The sequence below is a fragment of the Protopterus annectens genome, chromosome 2.part1 (assembly GCF_019279795.1).
Source record: "Protopterus annectens isolate FY-2018-M chromosome 2.part1, PAN1.0, whole genome shotgun sequence".
Taxonomy (NCBI): Eukaryota; Metazoa; Chordata; order Ceratodontiformes; family Protopteridae; genus Protopterus; species Protopterus annectens.
In genome coordinates this window covers 1,796,292,987-1,796,317,986 of record NC_056729.1, presented here as the reverse complement: position 1 = coordinate 1,796,317,986, position 25,000 = coordinate 1,796,292,987, and the positions used below count along the sequence as shown (strand labels likewise).

Below are 25,000 nucleotides of genomic sequence, written 5' to 3'. Positions count from 1 at the left end.
TACAGATACCTGGTACAGGGTTTAATTCTCATCTTCAAGGAAAAGTGGCTAGGCTTAAAATGGCCCACAGCAGCAGCTAGCCTAGCATGTACCTAGGAACCTATGAATCTATGACAGACATCTCAAAGTGGCTAGAGAAGACAGACAGGAGTATTTAAACAATGTCAATTTGATAACAACCCTAGAACAGAGAAACATTTGGCTCAGAGACTGAAAACAAAAACGGTTGAAAGAATAATACTAAATATTAAACTCAGAAAATGGAAGAATGGAGTTAGACCTGAATAAAATAATACAAATTTTAAGGGGATACTATAACTATATCATTGAACTGAAGATTTAGAATATAGGGAACATGAAATAAAAAAGTACTTGAGGAGTTTAAAATCACTGGAGAACAGCTGAGGAATATATGCACAGTCTAATAACGAAGATAAAGGATGAAGGGATACAGAGGCAGTAGGACACCAAAACACTAGAAAAACACTAGGCATACATAAAATTCTTACAGAGTTATGGAAGAGAAGGCAAAAAACCCCAAAAACAAATAGTGTATTGGAAAGGAAATTTAACAGTACAGTTCAAGGTGGAGGGATACGCCACATGACAAAAAGTAGTGACTGCCATGATACCTAAGGAAGGCAAAGATCCAAGTGAGCATAGCTCCTTTAGACCTAGCTCAAGTTTAAATCATAATTATAAAGTCCTTATGAGAATTCCAGCAAAAAGGATAGCAAAAATAATGCCTAAAGTAATAGACCCACAGAAAGATGTTTTATAGAGTGGTGGTGCTGCGGTAGCGTTGTCGCCTCACAGTTAGATGTTGCCCATTCGATTCTCAGTTAGAGCGTCATCTGTGAGGCGACATGTGTGAATGGGTGTTCCTTCGTTGAAGGTTGTGCGTTAGGCCCGGCAAGCCAGCACGTAAAAATCTACTACCAATCATTAGCGGACCGGAGTTCCACTGTGGCGACTCCTAACCGGGAAAAGCCAAAAGAAACAACAACACAACAGTGGATAATATCAATAAAACCTTGATTATACAACAAAATTCTGAAATAAACAAGCAAACAAAATTAATTAAGATAGTAAAAAAATAATGAAAAAACACTTGACAGGGTCAGTTGGAAATTTCTGGGAAGGGTTAATGTTAATATTTATGATTTATTCTGATGCAGTAGCAAACCTGAAATGTGGATGTAAACTATCAGATGTGATCTAAGTAAAGCAGGACACAAGGCAGGGGTGTCCGCATTTTCCTCTTTTACTTGCAGTCTACTTAGAACCTTTGGCTACACAAAACATAACAAGGTAGTATAACGGGGTACAGATGGAAATTAATCCAAGATTATTGCAGAGATTCCCCTTTCTGTGGGAGCACTATAATATGCAGTATTTAAGTATATGATTAAAACAGGACACAGACCAGGCAGCCAGAGAGATATGGGAAGACACAACTCTGAAAATAAAACTGAAAATAAGGCAATAAAAATATAGGTAATGGACAAAGACTGTAAAATTCCCCTACTCCCACCTCCTGTGCTCTCTTGCCAAGGTAATCCCAGACTTTGACCTCTAAGGGTTAGTCTCTACCCTCCACTGAAACCAATCTATCTCTCTCCCTACCTCCTACTCGAAATCATTTTATGCTTGTTGTTCTTTTCTCACTTACTATTCTTTTTCTTTCATCCTTCTAAGCCCTGTCTATATCTCCTTCCCATAGTCTTTTCAATCCTCTACCTAGCTCTCCTTCACTACCTCCACCTCTTCTAGGCGTCCCTTTAATCTCTCCCTGAATTGTGTCTCCTCTAATTCTCTCATCCTTTTATTTACCCTTACCCTCAGTATAACCTTATCTGTCTTCTCTTCTCCTGCCTCCTGCCCTTGACTACTACCTTACTGATTGTTTTTCTCCCACTGCTCTCGCCTTACTGGTTTCTGCCCCGCTACGCCCTCCCTACCCCCAATTCCCACCCACCCCTAGGGTCCTTAACTTATACCTCACTCAACACTCCCCTTATTTCCTTAACCTATCTCCATCCTTCAAATTACTAGGCCTCTCCCTTAACTTGTATCTCTTTTTCACTCCCTCCTCTTGCTCCTCCTATCTCATAACACTATCTCTAGAACAATCTCCCAACTCTTTCATTACCTATTTAACTCTATCACTTTCTCCCTCTCCTTCTATTTTCTCCTTTTACCTTGCCTTACCACACTTTGTACTTGCTATCTCCAGTATCTACCTGTTAATTTTAAATTCTTCTTACCTCATATTGCCTTTTCTGTTTTGTTTTTTTCCCTCAAAACCCTCCTCTGTAAGTTGGCACATTTCTACTTACTCTTAGAACTGACCTTCTCTCACAAACTACATTCATCTGATACTTACTCTCTACCATGTCTCCAACACACAAAGCTTTTTCATATATATCCTATTCTTTACCACTACTATAGCCTCCCTATCCATACCTTATTTTATCACATTCTTTGAAAACATTACTTTACATGAACAAAATCTTCATCTCCAGCAAACTTTACCATCCTCTTTTTCAACACCCTTAATCATAGTAACATAACCTGTACCTTTCACTATCTACTACCAAAATACCACAGAACAACTCATGTCACCTTCTACTTAGACAAAAAGAATTTTAATATCTCTAAAGATCCTTAAATTCCTACTCTATCCCCAGCACCACCTCCTCCTACACGGGGATGTTCATCCTAACCCTGGTCCCAATACCAAGAATAAATCTAACCTAAATAATACTCCTTCACCTACACCTTCATCCTGTACTAAATCAGCTAACTCCTTGAATAGCTCACCTTAATATTAGAAGTATAAATAACAAATTACACCACCTACATTCACTCCTGGACTTGCACTCATTTGATATTCTATGTCTTACAGAAACCTGGCTAAAACCCTCTACACAAGACCAGGAAATTACCCCTCCTGGCTATAACATACTTAGACGTGACTGCATAAAGAAGAAAGGCAGAGGTATAGCCATTATCTATAAATCTAATCTCCAAGTTACCCTCTATAATGAACTTCCATCGCTAGACTCCAAATCTGAAATATTATCTACCAAACTCCAAATTAACAACAACAAATCTATCTACCTAATTTGTATATATCTTCCCCCTGGAAACAATACTCATATTCTAGAAAACTTACTTAGTTCACTTTCTAACCAACTACCCCAAGAAACCATTATACTTGGTGACTTTAACATTGACTGGATAACCTGTTCATCCCAGCACCCTACTAACCACATACATCTCTATGGATTCTCTCAATTAATAACCACTCCAACTAGAATCCATAAACCAAATAGGAAAGAAACAACTCTTGACTGGATCCTTATTAATAACCACCCTAGCATTTATACTCCAGGAACCCTTCCTGATAATATTAGTGACCATATGCTTACATATGTCATTAGACAAAAATTGCACATCCCAACTACCCATAAACTCAACACATCCCACTCAAAAAAATTCTTCAACCCTGATAATTTCCTGAATGAATTGCAAGCATGTGACTGGTCTCCACTGACTCACCTTGCACTTGATGAGGCAGTGACCTACTTTAACACCAACTTTCTAAAAATCCTAGACTATCACGCTCCTTTTTGCTCTACTAGGATAAGATCCAAATCTGCCCCATGGCTAACTAAACAAACTAAGCAAAAAATGATCCTAAGAAATAAAATATGGGCCAAATGGAGAGCTACCAAATGTCCATCTGATCACCTCCTCTTTAAACAATTAAGAAATGCCACCAAGAAAGATACTCTTAGAGACAAAAAGGAATTTTATCTTCACCTTCAACAAACCAGTCAACAAACCCCTCAAAAATTTTGGTCTGGTATTAATAAACTTCTTAAACCAGGACATTCAACTATTCCTACCCCTTCAGGCTTCAACCTCAACAATTCCACCCAGATCCCAGATGCCTTTAACAATTATTTTACAGAAGCCATTCAAACTCTAGCTAATTCATTACCCACACCTACTGCTTCCTTACCAAATACCTCTAAAACCTCATCTAATACCTTTCATATTCAACCTGTCGCTACATCTCATATTTTTAAGCTTCTCAAAAACTTAAACCTTGTACCCCATCTGCTGACCAACTCCCATCTGAATACCTACAAATTGCTGCAAAAGCTATAGCCTACCCCATATCCATACTTATAAACAGGACTATCTCTGAAGGAAAAATCCCTACCTTATGGAAAATATCTCACATAATTCCTCTACATAAAGGGGCTCTTCTACTGAGCTTTCAAACTTTCGCCCTATTGCCTTACTCTCTCCATTATCAAAGATAATGGAAAGATGCATACACAAACAAATTCTCAACTACCTTCTACAAAATAAACTTCTAGCCAACTGTCAACATGGCTTCAGACCTTTCCACAGCACTACAACTGCCCTTCTTTCCTTCACTGACTCTATTAATAATAATCGAATAATAACCTCTTTTCCTCCTCAAGACTGTTCATAGACCTGTCAAAAGCCTTTGATATGGTTAACCATAATATACTTCTTGACAAACTAAATCTCTATTCTCTTGACTCACAAGCACTTCAATGGTTTAGGAGTTATCTCCAAAACAGGCAACAAGCAGTGCTTTGGGACAATAACCTATCTTCTTTACTCCCAGTAAATATTGGTGTTCCACAAGGCTCAATCTTAGGTCCCCTTCTTTTTCATTATTTATCAATGACCTACACTTGAACATACCTCAAGCCACCTGCATTCAATATGCTGATGACTCAACTTTAATCTGCACTGCAAAAATGTTCCCTCCCTCCAGTCCCTCACCCAAACGGTTTTCCAAAATGTAGAAAATGGTTTTGCAACAATGCCTCCTCCTTAATCCCAAAAACAAAACTACTTCTCTTTACTCCTACTCACAAATCTCCCACACCATTCTTCACTATATCCTCTAATAATGCTACCAATATTAACCCAGATATGACCACTGCCTATTAGGTGTAACTATTGACAACCATCTTAATTTTGATGACCATATTAACACCACCATTAAAGCTGTTAACAACAAAATTGGTACTCTCTATAGAATTAAACCCTTCCTTACCCCATTAGCTAGAAAAAACATTGCCCAGACCCACCTTATCTCCACCCTTTTCTATGCCTCTGCTATATATACTAAATTATCTAAAAATAACATTACCAAACTCTCTACCTGTTACAATAGTATAGCTAGATTCAGTACTGCTACTCCCCTCAGAAGTCACCACTGTCTTAACCTCAAACAACTAGATTGGTTAGAACTGAATAACCACCTACTCTATCAACAGTTACTTATCATTCATAAGACCCTTTTCTACCCTGATAATACCCCTAGCCTTACTAAATTGATTTCACCCTATAAAAACCTAGCTACTCTACGCTCTGCTAATAAACTCCTAGTATCCTTGACTAAATCTTACAATAAAGCTGGGGACTCACTATTTTCAAATACTGCTGAAAAACCTGGAATCAACTCCCTCATGAAATATCTAACCAAAACTCTACCTCTCTTTTCAAAAACATATCAAAGAACATCTTAAAACTCAGTGGCTTTGTCCTTGTGCTAACCCCGACTGAAATTGCTTCTCCGCTACTCCTAACTTTCCTCCCCTCCCCTGACTATGCCTCTAAATAAGACTTTCAATTTTTGACATTTTACATCTTAGAAATAGGCTATACTATAAATTCTTTGTCTCATTCAATTCTATCTTTGTGTTTTGCATGTCTGTTTTTGTTAGACTAACTGTATATGATGCATATCTATATAATTGCCTGTTTTTGTCATTTGTTTTTAAACAAGGCTACCTTTGTACTTTGTACTTTTTCATTCATATCGTTGTTTTGTTCATATTTTTTTGTTTACTGCTAGTGTTGGAGCTTTTCTCCCCGGGCCTCTACTGAAAACGGATGTATGTCCAGCTAGACTAGCCCGGTCAACAAATGTAAAATAAAATAAATAAATAAATAAATTCAAACCCTAAAAAAATTCTGTTTCCTCTGATACTTTCTATGGGGCAGGCGTATTTCAACTCCCCATGAGAAATATACCTGGGTCACAATGAAGAAGAAAATAAAATCACTTTTCATACATTCATAGGTTAGTACTAAGCTAACTGCCCTTGCGAGCCATTTTAAGCCTAGCCAATTATCCCTTGTAAGACTCAAACCCTGCACCTTGTGTTTGTAAGGCAAACACCTTAACCATTAGACAATAAGACAAGAGAGTGAGTACAGTGGGAGATATTGATACTGCTGAATGAACAGGTGGGGCTAGGAGCGACGGACCTACAAAAACACTTCAGATCTACCCATCTCAGGCTTTCACAGAGTTAAACTTACTAGGCTAAGTGAAAAAATGATGTTGAACCAAGAGAACATAATGGACAAATACAATAAAATACATGTATGAAGAGCAAGAGACAGAGACGACTAGAATAGATGCACACTGGTGGTCCTCATGGTCTTCATGAAGGGCTTCCTACACAACCACCACCTAGCTAGAGCTCAGGTACTGCTTGAACATCTCTCCTTTTGTACGGTTGACTGGGCTGAAGGGCTGACAAATACAATAATATGACACTAACAATAATATGACACATACAATAATATGAACTTCATGCTCTCTCCTAAGCTACTGCAGAAAAAGCTGCTGGGAGACATACCTCTCAACTGTCCAGATTTTTGCCGAATGTCCAGATTTTTGCCTCATATTTTTGGTCTGTTCCTCATACAATTTATGGTTTTCTGGCAAATCACTGAGGATTGAGGTAATTAAATAATGACATACATTTCATTTATAGACTTCGTATCCCTAAAAAAATGCAAGCTAACACAGATACTGTTAATCTAGCAACTTTATAAGTTTATAAGAGCAATATTTAAAATCTGTCCCTATTTTTGACCCTTTGTTCCTCTGATTATTTTATGCTTTGTCCAGATTTCTTGTCCTAAGAGGTTGAGAGGTATGCTGGAAGATGTGACTTGTAAGCTGGAAGTTACAAAAATGTTTTAAGTTTTTTAGGACTTTAGGCATCAAGTGTGGGAACTTTTCAATGGCAAACATTACAACAGAGATCCATCCTGTGTGATAAGTGGAAAAGTATCAAAGCACAGCTGCTGAGCATATCATCTCACTCCAGAGTGTAACATCACATCATAGCGGTAAACATGTCCAAGTATAGGAATGAGAGAAAATCCAGAAATGTGTCCAAGAATAGGAATGAGAGAAAATCCAGAAATGTGTCCACGTATTGGAATGAGAGAAAATACAGAAATGTGTCCAAGTATAGGAATGAAAGAAAATCCAAAAATGTGTCCAAGTATAGGAATGAGAGAAAATCCAGAAATGTGTCCACGTATAGTAATAAGAGAAAATCCAGTAACGTGTCCAAGTATAGGAATGAAAGAAAATCCAGAAATGTGTCCAAGTACAGGAATGAGAGAAAATCCAGAAATGTGTCCAAGTATAGGAATGAGAGAAAATCCAAAAATGTGTCCAAGTATAGGAATGAGAGAAAATCCAGAAATGTGTCCAAGTATAGGAATGAGAGAAAATCCAGAAATGTGCCCGATATAGGATAGCAGAAGTCTCAATGGTGACCCAAAACAGAAGGACTCCAAAGTCAGACCTAATGATTTGTAATCAATCAGTATTTATTATAATGCTTTAGACAAACTACTACACAAGTTGACAATAACAATGTGACAATTATTGTAGCATTAAACACTACTTTAAAAGTAACACAATACAATTTAAAACTGAAAAAGTAAAAGAAACTTCTAAAACCAGAAGTGAAATACACAAGTACATTAAAAGTTATACCTAAAAATATTTAAAATAAAATCTTTTCTTGGAAATACATTAAATTAACATTAATAAATTACAATTAGTTCATAAATTGCATGAAAAGGTCATACTGGAGAGATAGCTACATCTCCGAGAGACTGCCACTTCTCTGGAACAAGCTTCCAATTCACATAAAATCCTTCCTGACCCTCTTCAAATGCAATCTAGATCAATGGATGGGTGACACAAATTCACTCCTCGGGTGGTGCCAATGTCCCTCCTGGACAGAGGAAGTCAGTATTAACTACTGTAGTCCCTTACCTCTGCGAACTTCACTCAACTAACTACTGACAATTGGGGCAACTCTGGATAAATATGGCTAGGCTTGTAAGGGCTCCAGGGCCGTTAGCCTAGTAACCTTCTATGAACCTATGACCCTATCAACAGAATGCAAAAATAACATGACTAATATCTAATGTGACATCTTGAACTACATTAGACTTAACTCTGCTACAAAATGCCTGTTGTTGACATACCTGCATGTTTTAATGTCCTGAGAACTACGGTTTACTGTTTCTGTATTAATGTGGTGGGTTTTTTTGGCACTAGACTACCATCTTGTTCTGATCCTAGTGGCCTGAACCATGCCACAAAAGAGTCCACAAAGGACTAGTTCACTTTCTGACAAATAGATTGTGAATTTGTTGCTTTATTTGTGTTTTGATAACCAGGATGTTCAAATGACTTACTGCCTTTTTTCTGATTAGGGCCAGAGAGAAAATCCCCTGAAGTATAAATAAAACAAAAAAAGGAACTATCACAGTGCTAGCTAATTGGTTTGACATTTCTAATAACATGGAAATAAGTATATCACAAGAAAACTATAAATAATGAATTCTGCTGACTTCTGATATGTTTGCAGTAGCTCTGCTAAGAATTCTGAAATATCTGTGTAAACTGAAAAGCCATGAAACATCTTTGAGCAGACAAGGGCTGTGACTTTTTACAGTAGGAGTTACAGTCTGATTCTGCAGTTATGTGACATATACGGATTATAGTAAGTACTTTCAAATCACGTAAGTATTTCAGATAGCTCTTCGCATACATAGGACATAAAAGCAATGTCTGGCCGTACCATCCTTAGAACTGAATGCCCCAGTAGGAACGTCACTCCAAGGAAAAGAAAATTAAAGGGGTTAATAGTACATCTAGAAAAGAGAAAGTCCAGGGGGTAGGAGGGAGGGACATAATACTGCAAAAATGAAGAGAAGGACATCTATTGTTATGATTAGATTTTACAAAACTATATTATGTCTTTCTTTTCTACTGTTGCAGTATTCTTAATATGAGCGAGAGTGCCAAAGTTCAGAAAGAAACTTTGGAGGAGGAAGGACCAGTAGAGCTCTCCAGAAAGGTATGAAGGGTGGCCCTAACAAAACCAGGTGTCGCTCTGAAAATCCTATCCAACTTATAGTGTTTGGAAATAGTATGCACTGGCATCCAAGTAGCTGCCTCAGGAATGGAGTTATAGGTTCATAGGTTCATACTAGGCTATCTGCCCTGGGGCAATTATAAGCCTAGCCCGATTCTGTATGGCTTACGCCACCCCTTGATTTGAGTATACTGTGCCCTTTTTAAGGTTTAGTTTACTGTGCCTCTGTCTAATAGTGACACGGGAGTAATCCCTGGGACAAACCTACGATCCCCCATCCACTTATCAAGATTCTTCTTGAAGAGATTCAGTGAGGTGCTCTGCCTCACATGAACTGGAATTCTATGAAGGGAGCCTCTGGGTTATGAACCTGTCCCTCCAGCAAGTTCTATTTATTTCTGTGCTGAGGTTCAAGTCCCTCGAGCGTGTGCCTCTAAGGGATTTAGATTTACTGAGGTGGAGCATGTCCATTAATTCTGGATTTGACATAGCTTTGTATGTCAGGCATAGATCGCCTCGAAGTAGGCGGTATGCAAATGAGTAGAGCTGGAGTTTTTTTAACCGAGCAGCATATGGCATCTGTTTGAGAGCCTTGATCCTCTTGGTGAGATACTTTTGGGGTCTTTCTAATTGCTGCAGGTGTCGGGTAAGGTACATCCCAAAAGGGGGATTGTATTCTATGATGGGCCTGATGAGGGATGAATAAAGGGGCACGATTACCTCTCTTGATCTAGATGTGAAACTCTTCGTGATGAGGTGGGCTATGTAGAAGGTCTTTCTAACCACTTTGGCAATGTGGTTTTCAAAGGAGAGATTGCTATCAACTTGGGTCCCCAGGTCCCTAATAACTTTCTTTGTACTTAATGGGTTTCCGCCTATGTGGTAATTTGTGGGCACATTGTTTTTGCCAAAGGGTATGACTATACATTTTTTGGCATTTAGCTTTAAACCATGGCGCTGGCACCAGTTATCTGACTCTGTGAGACCTTTTTGAAGGATGTTTGTGTCAGCTGGAGAGTTGATTATGGCGCCCAGTTTGCAGTTGTCTGCGAACTTGGTGAGCCATAATACTCCCACGTTTGCCTGTACCTCGGAAAAGTATATACCGAACAAGAGTGGTCCCAGGACAGAACCCTGTGGGACGCCACTTGTGACCGGTTTCGAGTCTGACATGGCTCCAGCAACTCTCACTCTGTGGGTTCTGTCTTTGAGCCAGTTTGCGACCCATCTTGTGACATAGGGGTTTATATTTAAGCTGGATAGCTTATCTATGATGCCCGAGTGGGGTATTGTGTCAAATGCCTTTGCAAGGTCCAGACAGGCTGTGTGGACTACCTTCCCTTCATCTATGGCTTTGGTGACTGTTTCAAAGAAGTCAACCAGGTTCAAAAGGCAGGATCTGCCCTTGACAAAGCCGAACTGGGTAGGATCTAGTGTCTGTAGGTCCCCAATGTCTTTGGTTATGAGCTCCATGATGATCCTCTCCATAGCCTTGCAGACTAAGCTAGTCAGGCTTATGGGGCGATAGTTTCCAGGGTCCGTAGAGGCTCCACCTTTGTGGAGTGGGACCACTGTTGCTGTACGCCATTCTGTGGCACATATCCTATAGTGAGGCTGAGATTGTATAGCTGTTTTATTTGAGGGATTAGTTCCTCTTGTAGTTCATGTAGGACGCAACCTGGGACGCCATCTGATCCCATGGAAGCAGTGTTTTTTGCTTTGGAGAGGGCAGCCTTCACCTGAACATCTGAGATGTTTGGGAGGCAGCCCTCTGCCGGGATAGATACTTGCTCTTTTGGGGGGGGGGGTGAAGAAGTTTGCACTGAACCTGTCTGCCAGGATATTGGTGATGTATGTGGGTTCAGTGTATTTTTTGTCATTTAGAATCAACTCAGAACAAGTCTGGGAGTTGCATCCCAGGTTTCTAACATAACTGAAAAAAGCCTTATGATTGTCTTTGGTGTCCTGTACAATTTTTCTCTCGAAGCTGGCCTTGGAGGGATCGTAATTTTTTGCTAGTACTGATCAGAGATGCCTTCCCTGTTAGGGATTTTGCTCTATCATGTAGTAGCTTCCTCCTTCTGTTGTACAGTTTATTTATGGCAGGGGTCCACCAGACTGGATGCCTGCCTTTGGATGATTGGGTCTTGGTTTTGTTTGGGATAGCATGATCCATGCATTCCTGGAGATGTCCGTAGAATGCATTTATATAGGATTCTGCAGTTTGGGCTGTAGTTTCCACTGGCCCTGGGGCCTTGAAGGATTCCACTTTGGTTTTGAGAAGTGAGAAGTTCGCTTTTGAGAAGTTTTTCACTGTGGTTTTCTGGGCTGGGGGTGGGGTCGGGATGTGGACATCCAGTGAAAATAATTTATGGTCTGATCTTACCAATGAGGGATATACTTCTGGTGTGGAGCATCGAGTCCCCATGTTGGTAATGATCAGGTCTAGTATGTTGTCCCCTCTTGTGGGAGTGGTGACTAGTTGTTCCATAGCATTTGAGTTTATAATTTCCAGGAATCTTTGGGCTAAGGTGCTGGGGCTTGAGTAGTGCTCCCAGTCAATGTTTGGGTAGTTGAAGTCGCCCAATATAATGGTGTTCGGAGAGATCTTCATGTTCTCCAAGGTTTTCAGGAAGGCCGAATGGGATTCCTGACTTTGAGAGGGTGGTCTGTAGGATGCTATAAACTGAAAAGCAGTCTTGCCCACTGTTAGTTGCACATGGATGGTCTCTGATACTTCGTGCAATGCCACTAACCTGGAGGTGTGGATATCCTTGATAAATATGGAAACTCCCCCTCCTTTTATGGTTCAGTCCGGGTTTTGGGGCCGAAAAGCATGATATGAGGTATAGCCTGGTAGTGCTGGGGTTAAGTGTCCAACCCCTTAAAAAAAGCATCAGAAGAAGGCACAGCCTTAGTAGAGTGAGCCTTAACACAGAACCATGATAAACACAACAAAAAGAAATTGCTTTAGAAATCCAAGAAGAAATAGTCTGCTTGGAAATCGCCAATCCCCAAGACCTGGGTATGACAAGAAACAAAAAGCTGATCAGGTCTCCTGATAGCCTCAGTCTTATTCAAATAAAATCTGAGTTGTCTATGTACATCCAAGGTGTGTAGTACCTTCTTGGTAGGAGATTATGGAGAAGGAAAAAAAGTTGGTAAATGAATAGACTAAGTGATAACTCATTCATCACCTTGGGCATAAAAGAATGATTAGTATGCAAGAAGAACCTGTCCTTATGAAAAACCAAAAAAGGAGGACAAGCCATAAGGGCCTGAAGCTCAGACACCTGTCTGCCTGAAGTAAGTGGTAACAAAACTGTCTTCCAAGAGTAAAGTTGCAAGGAAGCTGAAAATGCAGGCTCAAAAGGAATCAGAGTCAATTTGTCCAAAATGAAATTAAAATCCCAGGGGGATAAACAGGCTTCCTGGGAGGTCTAATATGAAGGACACCTTTTACAAATTGCTTTGCCTAAAACCTAGAAACTAAAGGAGGAGATAAAGGCCAACAAGCAGAGTTTGCTGATAAGTGTGACTGGACAGAGGAATAAGCCAACTCAGTACTGAGCAATTCACACAAATAAGAAAGAACCACAGGAACATCCACAGAAAGTGGATCCAGGTTACGTGAAAGACACCACACATAAAACTTCTTCCATTTGGATATGTAGGATTTTCTAGTATTGGGTTTCCAGGCCTCTTGCAAAACCCTAAGCACGTCCTCAGAAAAAAGGTGTCTATAAGGAATCAAAATCCTATCATCCAGTCAGTTGAAGAGTGGAAAGGTGCGGGTGGATTAGAGATCCTTTCTCTTGTGTGAGTAGGTGCACCCTTTGAGGTAACTTGTGATAATTTCCCCTGGCTAAATGCAGAAGAAGAGGGAACCAATGCTGTCTTGACCAAAAGGGAGTCACCAGCAAGATTTTGGGTTGCTCTTGTTGAATCTTGAACAGAATTTTCGGAATAAGCGGAACAGAGGGGGAATGCATATAGAAACATCCCTTCCAAGAGAAAGAAGAAGCATCCCCTTCCAAACCAGAGACTTGGGACTCTGGCACAAAATTGTGGAAGTTGTCTGTTCAGAGGGGGTGCAAAAAGATCTATTTGAGGAGTACCCCCTTGGGGACAATGTCCAGAAACACATCCCTGTGAAGCACTCATGGGATTGAGTCAAGGGCCTGCTCAGAGTGTCTGCCACATAATTTTGACCTGAGGGAATATAAATTGCTTAAAGTCATATTATGCTGAACCACAAACTCCCATGCCACGAGACCAAGCCTGCAGAGAAGGTAAGATTTTGTTCCCCCTATTTGTTAACATACCAGAGGACTGTGGTGTTTTCTGTAAACAGTTTGAGAGGGCCAAAAGATAAGAGAGGATGGAAGAACTGAAAAACCAGCAGCAGTGCTCTCATCTCTTTGACCCTGATGTGCTCCTTTTGCTAAAGAGCAGTCTGGATTCCGTGCACTCTCATTGTGTCAAAGGCTGCTCCCCATCCTACCTCTGAGTGTCTGTGAACAATTCTTGAGATGGAAGAGGTAGATGAATGGGAAGGCCTGGGTTAATAGACAGCTGCTGAATCCACCACTGAAGCTCCTTCTTTAGACAGGGAAGAAGAGGAATGAAGAGGTAAATTCTAGGGATGCGCATGACTGATTTTAGGAACAACTGAAATTGGAGTTTGGCTAAAGGTAACATAGTGATGGTGGATGCCATAAATCCCAGAAGTGTTAGAAACACTGGCTGTGACCGAGGTCAGAGGGAAATGATTTTGAAAAAAGGCAAAGAGAGTCAAAGCCTTTGGCAGAGGCAGGAATGCCAACATAGGTACTGTCTGAATTCTGCATCCTAGGAAGACATAATCTTTGAGAAGGTGTTAGAGATGACTTTTTGTAGTTTATTGTGAACCCCAGACTTTGAAAAAGAGAAATTGCAAAGTGGAGGTTTTGCAGTAAGGTGTTTAAAAGGGATGCTTGAAATGGCAAATCGTTCAGGTAAGAGAAAATTTGCATGCCTTGAAGCCTACAGAAAGCAATCCCAGGAGCTAGGCATATGGTAAATACCCCTGGCACAGCATAAAGGCCAAAGGGAAAAGCACATAATTGAAAATGCCAGGAAGCAACAAAGAAACAAACATTTCCTAAAAAGGGATGACTAGGAATGTGAAAGTAGGTATCCTTGTTATCCAGAGAGGCCATGAAAGCCTGAGGAAGAAGTAAAGGGAACAAAGTCTGTGACAACATGCAAAAGGAAGGAATCCTCAGAAAAGTATTTAGATGAGAAAGATCCAGAATGGGTCTCCAAGAACCCTCCTTTCTGGGGCATTCTTGAATAAAACCCTTTTCCCTTTGATCCTGTGGAACCTGTTGAATAGTTCTCCAATTTAACAGTTCCTGAAGTACCTCTGGGGAAAAACGTAACTGTTCCTCAGGTGGTTGAGGTATACCCATGAAGGGACATAGGGGTTTCCAAACCGCGAAATACCATTTTGAATTACTGAAAAAAACATGAGTCTTGGGTAATGCTTGACCAAACTGGATGAGACAGAGAGAGATGAAGTGAGACAGGAATGAAGTTGAGAGAAGAGTGAGAGATATTGCCGGGTTTATCTGGAAAGGCCTGCTTCTGTGCAGAAGAAGCCTGAACAGTCTTAGGTGGAGGAGGCCTCCTCCTTCTTTCTTACCTTTAGGAGGAGGACAGGTCTGCCTCCAAATGAAAGCTGGCTTGGATGGACAATTCTGTTGAAACTTAGGACAGGTGAAACCAAAACATGTTTCAAGTCCTGTAACTCCTAGCCTTTGTCCTGTAAAGATTTGAACAAATCAGCAGCAGCACTACTAAAAAAGCAATTGTTGTCTAAGGGAGCATCTGTCAACTTCACTTTTATGTCATCTGGCAATGGCTGAAGCCATAGTCAGGAATACCTCCTCAATACAGATCCTGAAGCAGCCGCCCTAGATGAAGCTTCTGCTGCATCACAGCTGTACCTAATAGAATGGTGAACTACCTGCGAGGATTCCCCTAACAAACACAAGACTGAAGTTTTCCCCTCAGAATCTGGAAGGTCAGAAATAGCTTGAGTAGCCTGAGCCAGGAGGGCCAAAACATAACTGGTCATATGAGTTTGATAATCAGTAGCTCAAAAAGCAAGGGTGACAGAAGTGTAAACCTTCGTTCCCAGTCTTTCCATTGTCCTGCTTTCCTTACCTGAGGGAAGACATTTAGTGGTAGGCAGTAATTTAGAAGTCTTATCTGAAGCCATAGACACCACCAAAGGGTCAGCAGATGGACACTTGTAAAGAAATTTGCAATCATCAGGCAATTTGTAGAAATGGTCAGGCTTCTTAGGGGAAGGAGGCAGAGAATCAGCAGCCTGAGAAGTTGAGAAGAAAGCATCCAGTAAAGCAGGTAAAACTGGAGAGACAGCACATGGTGAAGAAGACTCCATTTGCAGGAGCTCAAAATATCTCTTTTGCACATCCAAAACCTGGGAACAATCCCACCTGAAGTACTCCCCCATCTTAGCAATAGTATCCTCAAAAGCAATCTCCTCAACAGGGGATTCTGGACCAGAAGATTCCTCTTTAGGAGAAGCATACTCAAGGGGTGATGGAATTTGGGTGGAATAGGCCAAAGAGTCCTCATCTCAGGAAACCTCTTTATCAGAGGAATTCTGTTCCCTTGTCCTCTTGTGAGGGGAGACTTCCAAGAAGAAGCAGGAACAGAGACCCATGAAGGAGGCTTCATGGCCATAAAGGCATTAAATAAACCCTGGGTGAAATTTTCACTTACTTTGAGGGTCCCTTGAAGAAGAGACATGCTTTGTCTTTTGCTTTTTCTTTAACTGGACATCAGCCTTATGAGAAGTGGAAGGGCTCGATGTTGGCCTACACCCAATTATTGTCATCACAACTCCCTCTATCACTAGAATTTGGGGAATCTCCTAGAGCCTTCAGTAATAACACGTCTTGGTTCCCCCCGACCATCCTAAAGGGATGTCTGCAATGCCTCCGGGGGCATGCTTGTTATTGGACGCATGGCGGCCTCTGAAGTGGTCCCAGCTAAAGAATCTGACCCCAGAACTGAGTGAACCTCCATGCTTTCATCAGCCTCGAGAGACAGAGACATCCAATGTAGGAGGTGCAGAGGAAGATTCTAACCTTGGGTTTTTGGCCTTTCTCTTTAGTGAAGACTCAACTTCAGGCCTGGAAGTTCCCTCCATAGCATCTTAAGCTAAATGTTTGAGACACTAATTTACTAAACAAATAGCAAGAGAAGGCAGATGACTATGTAAAGTCTTAGGCACAAAGGCCTGACAAATGGTATAAGTTTTGTGATTGTGAGTAGGCCCTAAACAAAACAAGTACTGATTGTGACTATCTTTATGTGGAATTTGTCTCCCACACTGGAACTTGCCTTTACTGGACGACTTCGAAAAACATACAGCAAAAATGCAGTGAATAAGAAAAAGAAAGTCCCATTGGGGCATTTATCTGAATAGCTTGATACCCCAGCAAACAACCTGGGCGAGCAGACTGATGATCGAAGATGGTGTTCAGACTGGTAGCAGAGAAGTTTTGAGGATGGTACATCTGGACATCACTTTTATGCCTTGAGAAGCATACGTGTGACATATAATGTACTGAAGGTAGTAAAAGACTTTGGTATACTGGCCAGACATCAGGCTGCTCCAGCGGATAATGCCGCATGTTAAGAATACTGCAAAAGTAGACTAGAAGGACAACTTCATTTATGCCTCTCATCTCATGTGGATGCCAGTGTCACAGTTTCTAAGGTCTGTGCCACAAAACATTAAACTGGACATCTATTCATGTGATCAAGTCACTTCTCGGTGAGGACCATTTGTCAAAACCTGTACAGCAAGGTGACAATCTGGAAATAGTTTTTTATAATGTACCTTATAATGAAAGTTTTGTGACTTCAGAGTTAGTTACATTAGTTATGGGGTCCAGATCTCTACTTGGGGTCTTTATCCCCCATGTAAAAGAAAACATGTTTCACTGATTTTCAGTCTGCTGGTCTCAACTGAATGTAACTCAGCTGGATGACCAATCTTAATTATTCTATGCAATAAAGTCCATTACTCACAATAGTCATTCCTTTACTTTATGACATTTCAGTGGTGCAGCCATTTGCATTGTCGCCTCTCAGCAAGAGGTTCCCCAGTTCGATTCCTGGCTAGGGTGCCTTCTATGTGGAGTTTGCATGTCCTCCCTACATTCGTGTGGGTTTCCTCTGGGTGCTATGGTTTCCCCCCATGTTACAAAGACAAGCGTCTGGAGCGTTTCTCCCTGGGCCGTCACTGAAAATTGGCTTGTTCAAAGTTGGACTTTCCCAGTTAACAAATGTTAAATAAATAAAATAAATAAAAATAACTTTACACAAAGAAGAGACAGTCCACAGAAAGATTTGCATGTACTGTTGTTCCAAGAGCTATGTAAATGACTAATGTCTCCTTCAGGTCAGACATTAATGATCATGAGCTGAATACATACCTTACATTTGCAGATTTCATCAGAAGATGAAGCTGCAGCAATTCCCCTTTCATCACAATTTACTATTTCTGCAATAAAAAGAAAAATCAAATGGTTAAATTACAGTAGTATAGACTACAGAGAGCTTAACATTCTGTTGTCAAGCAATGACTACTAGTTTCTGCTGGGAGGAGGGATCATGCAATCTTCCCTGTGTGCAAAATGATAGGTATTTTTTCTCTTTTTACAAAATGACAATTATTTTGCATCTCAGACTAAGTGTAAAAACATATTATCAGCCTAGATGGCTCCTGACTCTGGAAGGAACTATAGCCCTACTTCAATGAAAGACTAGAGTCCTCGGACAGCCAGTGTTAATAGGTTCATAGGTTCATAGGTTAGTACTAGGCTAACTGCCCTTGTGAGCCATTTTAAGCCTAGCCAGTTATCCCCTGTGAGATTCAAACCCTGTACCTTGTGCTTGTAAGGCAAACACCTTAACCATTAGGCCGCCCTCCCAACCCCATGACTACTAAAAATACCTAGCAGATCTCCAGTGTAAGGCAAGAGGTTTGACTCCTGTGTCAAATGGTCTACAAGAACACAACACTGATAAAAGTATGCCAGCACATAAGATGGGATAAAGGGGCCCATAACAAGCCTGTTAATGCTGTGCAAATGTCACAACAAGCTACTCAATCACTAGAAAAGCAAACTAGAGCACCACTGCCCAGCTACTGGCTATCTATCACCTCCTGCTTCACTCCACAAATTAAAAAAAAAATACTCCTGTTCATACTTTCTCACACCAAACCAAATAAATGAGTCACCATACTAGATGACTACTTTAACCTAATCCTTTTGGGCCCAGTAAATCATGATTTCACTGTATTTTCTACAGAACTCAAACCTACTCCAACAAGTAGACATCCTAGCTAGACCCAACCCCAAATCTAATCACCATTCATTTCCTGACCTCATTATTACAATCCATTCAGACATCTCCATTCACCCACTCACTTTTAGTGATCATTTTCCCGTCACATTCGCCATATAAAATCTACAAGTCAAATTCCACCCCAGGCTAATATCTTTCAGGCCTAAGCCCTCTCATAAGTAAACAAACAGACTCATTACTTTTACTTCAGGACTTAAACTTTCCAGTGATTTCAAGGTTAACGAAATACCCCAAAACAAATTGACTCACCAAAGAGCTCAAATGCCTTATGAAAGTATGTGATGGAGCATAGGAAATGTAGAAACATGACCCCACTCCCAACAGCCTTGACCATTACAAAACTCTGAGGAACATGACCAAACAGACCATTCGGAGACTCAATAACCAAACAACTACAATCTAAACAAACGTCTCCTAAACATTTCTGACAAGAAGTCAAACTAGCAGGAAGATCCTCTCCAAATGAATTATCCAGTCTAAGGTACATACACTGCCCATCTGGCAATCTTACACCTTTGGACTTCCTCAGAGAATTCTGAAGCTTTCCTACATCCTCACCTACCCCCAAAGCAGCTACGCAGCAAAGACATCCAAACTCTCCCAGTCCACCTCAAATTTCATTCCACCTTTGTACTTCTCAAAAATTATGTCTAAGCAAATTTTAACCCACTTGAACATATATGGACTCCCCCATATGGACCTGACAATATCTGCCCATAGTTCTTGTTCCACTGCAGAAATTTCATCACTGCCCCTCTTAAGCACATTCACAGTCTTTGCCTCTCCACTAATACAATGCCAATATTTGGAAATCATGTTTTGTCAGACTAATACCAAAAGAAATCAAGCCCCCTTCTTGCAGTAACTTCCACTCCATCTCTATATTACCAACCATTGGTAAAATTCTTGAAAAAATCATATGTAAACAACTTGCCACATACTACAAAAATGCCACCTACTGTCTATCAATCAGCATGGATTCTGGGCTGGTAGGAGCACTGTCACTGCTCTTTGGACACCCAATGATAACAAATTAACTAATCTGGATAAAGGAAATCTTACTGGAGCTTTGTTTATTGACTTAACACATGCCTTTGACATAGCCAGCCATTCAAACTGTTCTTCTCCATCTGCAAGACACTGGAGTCTGCCTTGAGGCAACTGTATGGCTCAAAGACTTTCTATTCAACCATTCATGCCAGGTAAAGGTAGGACCTAGTCTTTCCAACAGTTCCCACATTCACCTGGAGGCCCATTGGTTCCATTATAGCACACCTTCTGCTCTTAATCTTCATCAACAAACTTCCACTAAACCTGCCCCATTTACCATGACTTCTTTATGCAGATGATATGGTCTTTTATAGGTCAAATATCTCACATCATACAATTGAAACTCAGCTTCAAAAGGACCTTCTTCAGCTATATAGGTTCATAGGCGATTACTAGGCTAATGACCATTAGGACCTTTTTAAGCCTAGCCATGCATCCCAAATATCTGACAAGAACCTACTGGCAGACAAATTCAGCTCTAACTTTACCCCCCCCGTCTCCCCTCGGGAAATACGAATAAATATAACTCCCCCACTATCACTAGGGAACATGTCCTCAGTGCTCTCTCTAAGGCCAAGAACACTGCATCGATGGGCCCTAACAACATCCCAGACTACTTTCGAAATTGCAAGAAGCATGACATATCATGGCCTGTGGAATCACTAATTAAGTGTAGCCTCCAACCAGGCTTCATGCCTCATGAATGAAGAACAGCAACCATCACCCCTCTGCACAAAGGCAGGCCATCTACAGACCCTGGAAATTATAGACCCATATTTCACTAGTGTCATATGCAAAGCCATGGAAAGAATTATCATAGAAATGATCAATGATGACACAGGAGACCTCCGGACACTGGACAAAATCCAGTTTGGTTCTATCAAGGGCAGGTCATGCCTACTCAAGTCAGTGTACTTCTTTATGAATATCACCAAAGCAGTGAACGAGGGCAAAATTCTTCACACTGCATACCTTGACCTGGCCAAGGCATATGACACGATATCCCTTGATCATTGTTGACAAACTCAAAAGGTTTGGCGTAAACCCTTATGTCACCCATGGGATAAGCCAGAAGGCTCACAGACAAGACCTAGGAAGTTGGAATTGAGGAGTCCACCTCTACAAAGAGAACAGTCACTAGTGGAGTCCCTCAGGGATCAGTCCTGGGACCGTTCCCTTTTCACATTTACTCTCTGAGGTCAAGACCAATGTCAAGGGCCTCTGGCTGACTAAATTTGTAAATGATTGCAAATTAGTAGTAGTCCTAGAATTCTCCCACTGATACTAATTTTCTTCAAGGGCTGACACAGACAATAACTGGTGTCAGAACCATAGAACAAAACTAAATGCCAAGAAATGTATAACAGTATCCTTTGGGAAGTCATTCACCCCTGGTAACTATCATATTGATAACACACTCCTAAGAGTCAACCCAGTAGTCAGGGACCTGGGGACATACATAGACATTAATTTAGTCTTAACCATCCCATGTAGTTGTGCAACTTATAAATGAAAGTATGACATCAAGTCCAAGGAGGTTATAGTTCTGTCATATTTGGCACTTTTCCCTCCTTTGATATGTACTTCATCAGGCACATCCAACAACTGGGATGTCCACAGATGTTCCTCACTAAAAGAATACAAGGCAAAAATAACACGTCCTATGCAGATTGTCTCAAAGCTTTATCCCTGTATTCTGTCACCTGGCTGTTGAGGGGATATATATGCTAGGCATACAACCATCTTCGGACTCAACTCTGATGAACCACATTCATATCCACAAAACAAACGGCACTAGAATTATCAGTTCTAATTACTTAAACCTTGCATGTGACTGATATAAACAGGATTTGCTGTAGAGACAGGTATGTGTCCCAGAGACTAACCCTTCTCTGAAACTGACAAACAGAGTTCCTCCCTAACCCAATTTAAGTTTAACTTGGACAACTAGATGGTGAACTGGAAGTTCATCCCTGCTTTGGCACCTAGATGGTGAACCGGAAGTTCATCCCTGCTTTGGCACCTATGTCTTTAATAGACACAGTAGGCCTGTAAATGGTTCATCTCCATGACCAAAACTGGCTAAACTCTAAAAACTACTACCCAATGTCAAAAAAAATCAAAGGCTATGTTATTTAACACCCATAAAAAAATATCCAAATCCCGCAATCCTTTAATATCTCTGACTTTGATCAAAATCCAGTGGAAACCAGTAACTCCTTTAGATGTTTGTGGATCTGGCTAGACCAGCCATTAAATCTTCATAAGCACATAGAAAATTTTTGAAAGTCAGGATCAACAGTCTTCTCTTCTGGCCAACAAAATGTCTCAGTTCCTCTCACATCCATTAAGGGCTTGTTGCTACATAAAAAGGTATCCTTCTTACCTAACTTGATTAAGGTCTCCCTCTTATTTGCATCGACTGCTGAAAAAAACACAGCCACCCTTCAGACCCTTTCCAATAAAAATATGTAGATTCATAGTTAACTCACAATGAAATGCCTTGCTCTTTCAAAAGCTATGTGACCTCCAGTACAGGCCACATCAAATCTTCCTTCTCGGTTGCTTACTCTTCAGAATACTCAAACTGGACACCCATTTCCCCCTCTCTTCTAAACTTCCTACTGCCATTCATGCCTATAACTTAAGAAGTCAAGTCAGATTTGGTCCCTCCCCACAAACCTCTTTCCTCAAACTGCACTTTACTAGTCACTGCTTTTCTGCACTTGCCCCAAAACTATGGCAGTACTGGCCCCAAAACTATGGCAATCACTTTCTCCTGATTTACCAGATTAGACAAAATACTTCCAGTTCAGGCCACATTTTTAAATAATAATAAAAACAGCTTAAATGAAACTGTCCATTAAAAGGACATGTCACATAAACCAAAATCTCCACGTGGCAGTACCTTTATCCCCACACAACTGGTCAAATCTCTTTAACTCACTCTTCCTAAACTGTAATTCAGCTAACCACACCGTTACTGCTCTATACCCACTATCCATAATCTAACCCCCTCTTTCATCTAACTGGTTGCTATTATCTTTCCTAACCCAGCTGCTCCTGTCCATATCTCCACCATTTCTGCATCTCCTACTTTAACTCTCTTCTCCCTTTTCCATTCCAGTTATGTAACTGTACACATACTTGGTTTGTTAGATCTTGTATGCATACATCATTTGTCAGATTTTTCTATGTTAAACCATAAATGTGAACCATTGTTATTTGCACACTGTACATTGTTTTGTTACATAGGTAGGTACTAGGCTATCGGCCCTAGGCCCTATACAAGCCTAGCCATAACAATTCCCTGGCTATTTCTTCCCACAGTACTTACTTCCCTGGACCCCTGTCTAGCAGGGCAACTGACGTGATCCCCAGGGTGAATTTCCTATCTTCCATCCAATCATCAAGGTTCCTTTTGAAGAGGATCAAAGAGGTGCTCTGCTTGACATGTATGGGCAGTCTATTCCAGAGCCTGGAGAGTTTCTGAGTCAGGAACCTATCCCTCCAGCATGTTTTGTTCATTGTGATGACAAGGTTTAGATCCCTGGAGTGTGTGTTTCTGAGGGACTAGGATTTCTTTAAGTGCAGCATGTCCAACAGCTCTGGATTTGACATGGCCTTGTATGTTAAGCAGAGATCGCCTCTGAGTAGACGATATGCGACAGAGTATAGCTGGAGTTTTTTTTAGACAGTCAGCATAGGGCATCTGCTTTAGGTCTGTGATTCTTTTAGTGAGGTATTTCTGCGGCCTTTCCAGTTGTTGCAGATGTCTTGAGAGGTATATTATGAAGTAACCTGGGCTGAACCTGTAACTGGCCATTGTTTGATTAGTGTTCTACCTAGGTAATCACATTTAAATAAATAAATAACCGTGTGACACTGAAATTTCAGCATTTAAGCTATGTCACTGGGAAGTGTAAAATCACTCCTGCACAAATTGATAAAGGACACAGACAAGTGCCAAAATAAAATATAAAGGTAGAACAGAATTTAATATTTAAAAGGTGTTAACTATTACTTTTTTTAATACACTCTCTGCCTAATCTATTTTTATAATGACAACTACAGGTAAAAAAAAAAACAGTCTCTTGTTTATTCAAAATGCAGGCAACTTTTCAATTCTTTTGCTCAAAAGGACATGCAGGAAGAACCTGGGTTAGGAGTCTGGAACAATTTGATCTGTGTTCTAACGTCCAATATCTGAAAGTATACAACATTAGACTAGTTTCTACGAAAAGTTATATCAGTTATCCAAACCATATTTTCTAATTAGGCTCTCAATTTTAATAGATGGATAACTGACTTACAGGCTGGTATTGACTGACAGCACCAATAAAATGCTGGTGAACACTATTTTGTATTTGCAGAAGATTTTCAATAAATTTGTTGTGTTTTTCACTCGGGGGGGGGGGGGTGGTGGGGAGATATATTATCCTACAGCACATCAGTAGGGTACAGGAAGAAAGTGAAGCACCCAGTGAAAACCTACATAGACAAAGGGAGGGTATGCAGATTCTGCAGAGAAGGAAATTCAGCTGAGAAGTGAATTGAAGACCCAGACACTATAAGGCATCAAACTGGTGATCCAACTTGTGTGTGCGAAAGTGCAGGGTGTGTGTGTGTGTGTGTGTGTGTGTGTGTGTGTGTGTGTGTGTGTGTGTGTGTGTGTGTGTGTGTGTGTGTGTGTGTGTGTGTGTGTGTGTGTGTGTGTGTGTGTGTGTGTGTGTGTGTGTGTGTGTGTGCACGTGTGTTTGTGTGTGTGTTTCCACACTGTGTATGCCCAGTCTGCAACAGACTGGCATTCTATCTAGAACTAGTTTCTCTCCTTTGTAGTCACTGAGTGCCAGGATGGGCTTCAGCTCACTAATAAACCCTAAATGGATAAAGAAAGTATTGAATAATGAAAATACCCCACTTTGTCTCAAAGCCTGGCAACAAGTAAAGGAGCCCTGTTCTCACTAACAAGAGTATGGACTCCCTGACAGCTTTTGCCACTCAAAAAGCCAAAGTACAATAAAATCTAGTGCCAATAATAGCTACCCTTTCATTTCCCTCTTTCTCCCCCAGAAGGGAACATCATTGTATAACCTTGCCAAATGCAAAATGGTTATCTATGCCCCAAAGAACAATTATTCTGCTAGGCAGACTGTTCTTCAAGATTATATAGGAACAAGATTTCCACTTTTTCACACAGGGAGTCCCAGAGAGAGCTTTACCCTCTTATA

General features: G+C 40.7%; 1 protein-coding gene across 11 annotated transcripts in view; it reads right to left on the bottom strand.

Moving 5' to 3' along the window:
* Nucleotides 1-25,000, bottom strand: part of HSPG2 (heparan sulfate proteoglycan 2) — a 2,126,006-nt gene that overhangs the window by 1,224,220 nt on the left and 876,786 nt on the right. For all 11 annotated transcript variants that reach the window (XM_044063227.1, XM_044063230.1, XM_044063231.1 and 8 more), the window contains one exon: nucleotides 17,783-17,850. In XM_044063227.1, the coding sequence (XP_043919162.1) occupies nucleotides 17,783-17,850 (68 nt within the window). The remainder of the gene's footprint in view (nucleotides 1-17,782; nucleotides 17,851-25,000) is intronic.